The sequence below is a fragment of the Anabrus simplex genome, chromosome 6 (assembly GCF_040414725.1).
Source record: "Anabrus simplex isolate iqAnaSimp1 chromosome 6, ASM4041472v1, whole genome shotgun sequence".
In the NCBI taxonomy this organism is placed as follows: domain Eukaryota; kingdom Metazoa; phylum Arthropoda; class Insecta; order Orthoptera; family Tettigoniidae; genus Anabrus; species Anabrus simplex.
In genome coordinates this window covers 343,357,943-343,368,569 of record NC_090270.1, presented here as the reverse complement: position 1 = coordinate 343,368,569, position 10,627 = coordinate 343,357,943, and the positions used below count along the sequence as shown (strand labels likewise).

General features: G+C 35.9%; 1 protein-coding gene across 1 annotated transcript in view; it reads right to left on the bottom strand.

Annotated features, from left to right (window-relative positions):
- Positions 1–420: 420 nt before the first annotated feature.
- The window catches only part of Neurl4 (neuralized E3 ubiquitin protein ligase 4), a 426,720-nt gene continuing 416,513 nt past the window's right edge, over positions 421–10,627 (bottom strand). The window contains exon 25 of the mRNA XM_067148903.2: positions 421–780. Coding sequence (XP_067005004.1) covers positions 567–780 — 214 coding nt within the window. The 3' untranslated portion in view covers positions 421–566. The remainder of the gene's footprint in view (positions 781–10,627) is intronic.

The following is a 10,627-nucleotide window of genomic DNA, read 5'->3' as shown; positions in this document are numbered from 1 at the left end:
TCAGAATACATACACATGTACCTTATATGAATCTTGTCTAAAATCACCCTCTAAAGAAATACTATGAGTGAGCATCCAACACAAGTCTTTTGGATGATAAAATAATTTATATACCGTATATATTTATACTTAAAAACTAAAGAAAAAAAAGGAAGAATACCAAGCATGAATATACTCATATATCAGCATATTCATTATAGAGCAAGAAAATACATTTTATCGTGTGCATTGCAATGTACATCACATTTATTTGAGCTACATATTAACAGACTTCCAACAAAACAAATACCATTAAATAAAAGGTAAGTAACAGTTGAGCCATACAACTAAATAACAAAAACATAGCACTCATTTGAAGAAATTGTCTATCAAAAAAAAAAAAAAAAAAAAAAAAAAAAAAATCTTAAAATGCCTGTGGAAATGATTTAGGGATGTACGTACAATGTTCTGATATACATCACTAAAACAAAATGAGATCAAACATGGATTTCTTTCAAAGAATATCACTTTCTAAAAAAAACAAGTTTCTTTTTGGACCAATTAATCTGCAGACCAAGCCATCTGCCTTAGAGTCCTTCCAACTTAATGAGTAATGCTGATAAGACGGTAGCTCCTCTTTCCTTTGTAACCCATTCGGAGGCATCATGGTCAATATGCGGATCAACAGGCTTTGCTACCCCTGCTATAGAAGGAGGGCCAATTTTATAAGAACCTGGTTGCACCAGAATTTGAAAAGCTGCATAAGCTTGGTAATGCTTCTTAGTTTTCGGATCAACATACCTGTGGACAGAAGAGAATAACTATTTGCAAGAAGTTGGAAAAAGCTATTTCATTTAGAAGTTTGAGAATTCTATACTTCAAATCTTATGCACTAAGTACACGTGTGAATTCAGTCTGATAAGAAGTATTATAGTAATCTCTGCAAATTATTACAATTTTGTTAGTAGACTTCCCTACGGTAATTTGTGCACCAACTACCTGGAAATGAGCAGCAAAGACCTTGAGAAAGACAAGCATTTTTTTGAAGTGCAATGGAAAACTGCAAAAGAATGTAAAAATGATGGACGATTGTAGGATTTTAACCTATTTGACTTGAATGCTCCTATGGCTCATTCCATGTTAGGAAAACAGTATTGCTCTTACGGACCTACAATGCGTGAACATACAGTACCACCTCTGAGACACCCATAATTCCTCATGATTACTGGTGAGCCGAACTTGTCCTCAGACACTCCCGGCACTAGAAGCCATACACCATTTCATTTCAAGGGATATTATACTGTACTTGTATTATGAAAGATAGATAAAAACGATGAGGCATTTTTGTCCGTGAGATATTAAACTAACTACATAACATTATATTTTTCATAAATACATTCGTAGGGAGGAAGTACAATGGTGGGAACAGCCATTGCTTCGTTGCCTTCATTTTCCTTCTTCTGTGTTGCTCTGGTACAAGCACCGTTTAGTCTCTCACTCTGTGAACTGCCGCCACTCACTTCTGTAGTGAAGTTATGTACAGTGTTTCTTTTTTGCATGTGTGTTTTTAGGCTGTAAATCAGTGCATACTTGTCTTGTGTTGAGTGAGAGTTTTGGGATAAGCCTACATGTGTGATTTCTTTAACATTAATACTGTGATCTTTTGTAGAGTCATCTACAGTATTTATTCGTTGCATGTGTTTTTCAGTCTTTATATCAGTGCAGAGGCCTAATCGTATTCTGTTGAGCGAGTGTTATGTGATTACACAATTAAAAATAGGAAAGAATTCGTCAATACGGAAATGCAGATTATAGATTACGATGTTATGTGATTAGCCTAAGTGTGTGATTTCTTTCTTTTAAAATTAATAGCGATTTATTTGTGTTATGGGTGAGAACGTCCATAAAAATAGACAGGGAGAGATACATAGGAAGAGACAAAACCAAACTGTGCTTAACGTACTTAATTATCTTTCTCGAAAGAATCCAGATAAAAGTCTCAGCTGGGTGGTTAAAGGAATTGCTAAAGCAACAGGCATTTCTGAGAGGACTGTTTATAAAGTGCGATCAGCAGCCACTACAAGAGAATGTAAAGCACCATGGAAAAACAACAGGTCAGTCAAGTTCAACAATTTTGTTCGCAGTGGTGTAAGGTGCACAAGTTTTTCCTTAAAACCAACCTCCAACCTTGCAGCAAGTCCTACAGTCTGTGAATAATGATAAAGACCTTCCCGATTTCAAAAGAACAACTTTGTATCATTTGTTGAGAGACATGAGTTTCCAGTAAGAAAAGAAAGGAAATTCAGCTCGTTTGACAGAAGGAGAAGATTATATCTTGGCGTCACAAGTATCTGTCAACAGTTAAGAAATATTGAGACGAGGGAAGGAACATCTTTCACACTGATGAGTCATGGGTTAACACAGGGCACACTGTTGGGAAAGAATGGAAAGATAAGACCATAACAACTCCATGGGATGCTTTTCTGTTAGGACACTCTTGTGGTCTTAAGTCACCTACAGGTCACGTGGTCCACGGTTCGCGTTAGTTCATGCTGGTAGTGAGAATGGGTTTGTGCCAGGGGCGAAGTACGTGTTTCAGTGTAAGAAGAATACCGCAGATGCTCATGACAAAATAGACGGTGATTGTTATGAGAAGTATTTTGAAGTTCGTCTACTACCGAACCTGCCACCAAACTGTCTCATTGTTCTTGACAATGCCTCCAATCATAGCCGCAAGAAAAAAGCTCTGCCTACGAAGGCATGGAAGAAAGAGAACGTGCGGTCATGGCTTGAGAACGTGGTGTAGCTATATGATGAGAACATGCTGAAAACAGACTTGATGGCACTCGTAAACAGTGTGCGATGGAAATACGATCGCCAAAGAATCGATGAAATGGCAAGAGAAAGTGCTGTCATGGTTCTTCGTTTACCACCATACCACTGTGAGCTGAACCCTATTGAACTTGTTTGGGCACAAATGAAGCACTATGTTGCAATGAACAACACCACTTTCAAAACAAGGGAGATGGAAAGACTCCTTGACAAAGGTTTCCTAAGGATGTCTACTGAAAACTGGGCGAACTACATGAAACATGTGAAAGACATTGAAGCGGACATGTAGAAATCTGATTTGATCCAGGACGAAATGGAGCCCTTTATCACTGCTGTCGGCAGTGAATCATCGCCCAATTCAGAATGATAGAGGACCTCACCCTGCAGCAACAAGGAAGTAACAGTACACGTTATAATTCTCATAGTTTGGTCCCCATTGAATTGTACATTGAAGTCAAAGAAATATTAATGTTTATCAAATTCCACCTATTCAATTTAAAAGAGTAATTTTAATTAAGAATTAAAACTTATGAAGTAAACTATAGGGACATGTATCGCCCCTTTTTTAAGGGCATCTTCAGCCTTAATCTCAAACCTGGAAGATAATAAATCAGGATCCTGATTGCTCTTAATTGTAGTTTTTTTAAGAATAATTATAAATTATAAATGTTATCCTTTATTGTTCATTTTATCTTGTTTTTTGATATTAAGTGGAGACGATGGCGTTGCATGAGAGACCGAGGATGACTGCCGTGGTGATTATACCTTGGGGGTGTCACGTTTCCGGAGTATCCAATGGACCTCATGGCATGCCCAGAGAATCCGGTATTTCTTTACTTTTCTTTTGATGTGAGTTGTCCATGTGAACAAGTATTGGGGCAAATTCGCCTGTTATGTTCAATAAATATCTAATATATATATATATATATAAATTATAAATATGAGGAATGATGATGTAGGTACAAGCGTCAAAAAATGAGCGAGAGGGGTGACAGTAGTTAAATTATTCTTATAATAATAATAATAATAATAATAATGGCGTATGGCCTCCGGAGAGGCCTGGTGCAGATCTTTTTCTAGTAGACGGCCTATTAGGCGACCTGCATGTCTGTGAAGATGAGGGCCCTACCTAGGATGATTTCTAATGTTGAATACGCCACACACACCCAGCCCCCGAGCCATTGGAATTAACCAATTAAGGTTAAAATCCCCAACCCGGCCAGGAATCGAACCCGGGACCCTCCGAATCGAAGGCCAGTACGCTGACAATTACGCCAACGAGTTGGACAATTATTCTTATAATAAAGCCTTACAAACAGTCCTAATTTATATAATTTTATGAATGTCCTTGTCTACAAATGTGGTAACAAGTTGCATATTAGTAGTTTTACATCACTGACGCAATGACCTGCAACGATTGGAAACGGGGAAATTATGAACTAAGGCACACGGTCACACGCTTCGCCGTACATGGCTTCCATCATAAGCTGTGCAGGTTGAAGAAGTTTCACTAACCAGACGCAGAATGTGTATGCAAACGCTGTGGCAAATTTTGTGAAAGGTATCATGCGACACACTGTATATATAGACTTGAATCCTTGACATCTTTCTGTTGTAACGACTAGCTTGCTAGCACTTATAATGTATTCTATATTCGTTTTTACCTTGTCTGTATCATTCTCTCTTTTGGCTATTAGCTGCAATAAATATTTATTATATATTAGTAGTTCTAAAAGAAAACAATTATTAGTGCATTGAATTGAACCTTGTTAAAAGGTGCCCTATAAGAAATAAGCTTAGAGCTTAATCTTTAGAATAATAACGAAGAAAAGTGTTACTGATTACTCCAAGTGGAGTTTAAATAAATTTTAAAGTTGCTAGTTTGTTGTTAATCTTTTGTGAGGAGATAAGTCTGCTGCCTTCTTACATTATATTGTAGAAGCGAGGAAAAATGTTTGATATTAAGTAGCCGTAATTGTAAAGTTCTATAAGAACACAGTTAATTCTGCACTGAACTGAACTTTGTTAAAAAAGGCGCTTTGTAAAGGCTGACGGCGTAAGAAATAAATTTGGAGCTTAAACAGTTTAATCTCCAGAATAATGATGAAGAAAAGTATTTTTAATCACTTCAAGTGGGGTATAAAATAAAATTTAAAGTTGCTAGTTTGTTGTTAATCTCGTGTGATGAGATAAGTCTGCAGTCTTCTTAAAGCATGTTGCAAGAGCAAGGAAGAGTGCTCGATGGTAAGTAGCTGTATTTATGTTAGTTAGAAGGTGCAACTGCAGCTTCTTATATAGAGAGTTGAAAGGAAAATGTGGTTTAAAGTCTGTAACAAGACGAGAGTTACGTGTTAAGGAATGAAATTGAAGGAAAGGTGAGTTTAAAGTAAAAATAATGTGTGTAAAATCACTTACCCCTTTGTCAATTGTGATGTTAATTGGTTAAAGTAAAGGTGAGTTAAAGAAAAACGTTGAATGTAATTTCATTTATCTTTTCGACTGTTATAGTGTTAATCAGTTGCTATGGTAGCGCTGAAATGACTAACACTGGCGTTTCTGGTTTTATATCGATGAGAGATTAGGGGAGGTGGGTGTGGTGGAATGTGGGGGGTAGATGGGGCATTAAGTTTGTGTTTTATTGGTTGCAGTGTGTTTATACGGGTGGACGGGGTGGACAGGGTACGAGTGTTTTTTAAAATAGAAGGTGTCCTGGAAGATGATAATTTAAGATTATTTAGAATGTTGTTTTGTTTTAAATTTACAGATTGCAATAATTTTGGTAATATTTCATATAATGGGTTTTCACTTCAATTATATCATTGAGGTTTAGATTTTTGTTATAGTATTGGTCTAAAAATATATAGAATGTTTTCTAATTCATTAATCAATTTCCTTTTACCTACTTTTTAAATAATTGTAAGGTCTTGATCTATAGTAGTGAAATGATGTCCTGTTCCTTTCATGTGGAAAATCATAGCTGAAAACATGTTGTGTTTGATGGCATTAAAATGTTTGAAGAACCTACTGTGAAAACTTCGGCCTGTTTGTCCGATGTATGAGATGCCACATTGTGTGCAAGCGAGCCTGAATAAGCCTGAACCTGAATAAATGTTGCTGTTTGAATTGACTGTGTTGTGACTGAAGAATAATTTCTGGTTAGTGTTGATTGTTCTAAAGACTATGCATGTTTTTTTTTTTTTTTTTTTTAATGGGGTTCAAGACCTGGTAAATATCTGCACTGGTGTAAGTGAAGGAAATAAACTTGTTTCTTTTGGGTCTGTCAGGGATGAGTTTTGTTGTTAATTTGAGTTTGATCTTGTTGATTAAATGGTCAATTGTTTCTGCTTTATACCCAATTAACTAAATTGCTAAATCTTTTATATAACTGAGTTCTGCTTTTAGGTTGTTAGGCGATAGAGGGATTTTTAAGGCTTTGTAAATTAAGCTTTGAAAGGTAGCTAGTTTATGGGAGTTGGGATGTAATGAAGTATTTTCGATTGTTGTTGAGGTGTGAGTAGGTTTTCTATAAGTTTGGAAATCAAAGCTATCATTATTATGGGTTACTGTGATATCTAGGAAATGTTAAGTATCCGTTGATTTCGTCTTCCTTGGTAAAATTAATATTTTGGTCTAGGTTGTTTATAAAATTTTAAATATCATTACTGTTATTTGAGTTTTTTATTAATAATTACAAATGTGTCATCTACGAACCGAAATCACAAGTTAAGGCCTTTTCTATTTGTTGAAATTTTATGATGTTCTAAAGAATCTAGTAGCCTCCGTGGCTCAAGTGGCAGCACGCCGGCCTTCCGCTGCTGGATACTGTGGTTCAAATCCCGGCCACTCCATGTGAGATTTGTGGTGGACAAAGTGGAGGCAGGACAGGTTTTTCTCTGGGTGCTCCAGTTTTCCCTGTCATCTTTCATTCCAGCAACACTCTCCAATGTATTTCATTTCATTAATCATTCATTAATCATTGCTCCAGAGGAGTACGATAGGCTTCGACAACCGGCACATTTTTTCCTATCCTCGCCGCTAGATGGGAGCTTTAATCATTCCATTCCTGACCCGGTCGAATGACTGGAAACAGGCTGTGGATTTTCATTTCTGAAGAATCTAAATAGATGTCGGCTAAGATGCCAGATAAGGGATCTCCCATAGCTAGGCCATCTTGATGGCAAATTTTACCATTAAATGTAAAATAGTTGTTTTTTTAGAAAAAAGTTTAGGATTCTTAAGAAATTTTTAAATTCAAGCTTGCTAAGTTTACTTAGTTTAGCGAGGTTGTCTTTGATATATTTACAGTTTCTTTGATCGACACGTTAGAAAACATGTTAGTAATATGAAAAGAGCACATAATGTGGTTGGGTAATAAGGTGAATTTTTTGAAATATCACAAAAATCTACTGAATTTTTTGTTGGGAATTTAGTGTTAAAAATGTAATGTTTTTTTTTGAGAAAGTTGTGGAGATATTATGAGGTTTTATATGTCAGACTATTTCTGCAATTGATGACTGGACGTATTTAAGTATATCTTATGTAATTTAGGTAAAGCTCTTGCTGTGGGGGTATTAGGGTTCAATAGGATTAGTTTTTGCTGTTCTTGTTCATTCAGTAAAAATGTAGAATTCTTTAATAATGTTTTTAAATTCCTTTGGATTCTTATTGTGGGGTCTTTATTTACTACTGTGCAAGTCTCATTTGTGAAAAAATCTTCAGTTTTTAATATAATCTTTTTTATCTAATATAACCATAGTTTCCCCCTTGTCAGCTTTAGTTATTATTATATTATTCCCTTTTATTTTGTTTTCCATGTCTTTAATTAACTGAATGTGGTTGAGATTAGCATTTTTATATCGATATAAAACAAGAAGCGCCAGTGTTAGTCATTTCAACGCTACCATAGCAACTGATTAACACTATAACAGTCGAAAAGATAAATGAAATTACACTCAACATTTTTTTTAACTCACCTTTACTTTAACGAATTAATATCACAATTGACAAAAGGGTAAGTGATTTTACACACATCGTTTTTTCCTTAAACTCACCTTTCCTTCAATTTCATTCCTTAATACATAACTCTCGTCTTGTTACAGACTTTAAACCACATTTTCCTTTCAACTCTCTGTATGAGAAGCCGCAATTGCACCTTCTAACTAACATACATACAGCTACTTACCATAGAGCACTCTTCCTCGCTCTTGCAACGTGCTTTAAGAAGACTGCAGACTTATCTCATCTCACGAGATTAACTGTTGTGATTATTGGGATTCTATTATTTGGACTCGGTAAATGGCGATGAAATTGTATATATGTAATGTATTTGTTCATTTGTTTTCCCTTTTGTCTCTTCTCGGTATGTGAATTTTGGAATTGTTTAATTTGTTTGATGTTAATATGATTTTAAAATTATTCAATCGTCATGGTAATTCTGGTGCATACGGTACCACACGCGCCACTTCGGCGTGGGAGATTTCCGGTTTCGTAAAGTTGCATCAATTTCGTAATTTCTCGAGGATTCCCAAATGTTCTTGGTCAGCACTAATTTCTGTGCTCCAATTGGAGAAAATAAAAGTGAATGTGATTGGTAGGTGAAGGAAAAGATCGGACGCTCATTGGCTGTATAAGATTTCCTAATTTCTGGAGAGAAGCGTTGTCGCTAGAGCTTGGCTCTGCGAAGGCGTCTTTTCTGTTTGACCAGTGAAGGGAAAGGTCGCCTCCTAAGGTATGGGTCTTCTTGGCCCCGCAATCCGGTAAGCACTTTATTATTTTTCAGTTTCAAATGTAGCGTTTCGTTTAATTTTCTTTGCCGGAGCGTACCCGTGTTTCCTTTAGCTACCAAATTTAATTAATATGACTTAGCCATTTCGGTAAGTCACCTCACCTTTGCAAAGAGACAGTTCCCGTTTTGTTGTTCTGGTAAATTAAATTTTATACGCCGTTCTATGTAACCACTAAATGTAATTTCTCCTCGGGACTGTCTCGTTCTATCTGCTTCATCGTGGAGTATTCCCCTTTAGGTCAGGTACCCTTTCTCAGAAGTGTTTTTGAGGGGGCTACCCGCTGAAGGTGCTCTGCTCCATGATTAGATTTTAAATGTTATTTCCTTAGATGTACATTTTCACTTTAATGTAAATTTACCCTGCTCTTACTTCTTTCAAACTGCTTTGGTTTTTAAAAGTATCGCCACAAACAGTGGAACATCATGTGCAGTGTTCCGGTGGAAATTTACATAACTTATATCTAAACTCATGGTATACTGTAATAACAGCTGTAATAAAGTCGTCAAATTTTATGGTGTATTTGTTATTGTTTTATATTTGAATTTGCATCGAAATTGTTAAGTAAAGTTTAGGATTACATTGACTTCGCTTCTTCAGTATTACCAATACCTTCCACTCCCTGGATATGGTTCCTAGCCGCTTCCCTGTTATCCTTTCATAGTCGTCATGTTGGTTATGCTGTTCGTTTTAGTTTCTGTGACTAAAGAGTTTATAATTTAATTTCGTACATGTTGAGATGCCTCGTGTAGAGTACATATTTGGTAAATGCACAACGGTAGCAAATATTTTCTTTTTATTATTTCTGTAACTTGTAACTCCAAGGGGAGGTGGCAGTATGCTTTATTATTGTTATTATTACTTCGACATTCACATTTTATGCATCTTTTGGCCGCGAAAATCAATCCAGGCTACATTAATCAATCCCGGCTACATTAACAACAAACTAGCTACTTTAAATTTTATTTTATACCCCATTTGAAGTGATCAAAAATACTTTTCTTCATCATTATTCTAGAGATTAAACTGTTTAAGCTTCAAATTTATTTCTTACGCCATCAACCTTTACAAAGCGCCTTTTAACAAAGTTCAATTCAAAGCAGAATTAACTGTGTTCTTATAGAACTTTACAATTACGGCTACTTACTATCAAGCATTTTTCCTCGCTTCTACAATGTAATGTAAGAAGGCAGCAGACTTATCTCATCACAAAAGATTAACAACAAACTAGCAACTTTAAAATTTATTTAAACTCAACTTGGAGTAATCAATAACACTTTTCTTCGTTATTATTCTAAAGATTAAGCTGTTTAAGCTCTAAGCTTATTTCTTACAGGGCACCTTTTAACAAGGTTCAATTCAACACAGCAATAATTGTTCTCTTTTAGAACTACTAATATGTAACTAGTTACCACATTTTTAGACAAGAACATTCATAAAAGTATATAAATTAGGACTGTTTGTAAAGCTTTATAAAGGCTTTATTATAAGAATAATTTAACTACTGTCACCCCTCTCGCTCATTTTTTGATGCATGAACCTACATCATCATACCTCACATTTATAATTTTTCTTAAAAAACTACAATTAAGAGCAGTCAGGATCCTGATTTATTATCTTCCATGTTTGAGATTAAGGCTGAAGATGCCCTTAAAAAAAAGGCGAAACATGTCCCTATAGTTCACTTCATAAGTTTTAATTCTTAAATACAATTACTCTTTATGTATTGAATAGGTGGAATTTAATAAACATATATTACTTTGACTTCAAGCCCGCCTGGTGGCCATGATCGTTAAGGCGCTGAAGTCTAAACGGTCTAACACCGAGGTTAGCCGGTTCGAGTCCCGTTGGTCGAAAAAATTTTCACCATCAGAATGTTGGCCGGCAGGGTAGGGGAGGTGGTGGTATACAATTTCTAATCACTAGATTGCGTGCCTAAAGCCTGGATTAAATTCCAAACCTCTCCGCAGTGCTCATATGGAGTGAGGGCATATGACGCTGTTGATGGTGATTCGTCCGTCGGATGGGGACGT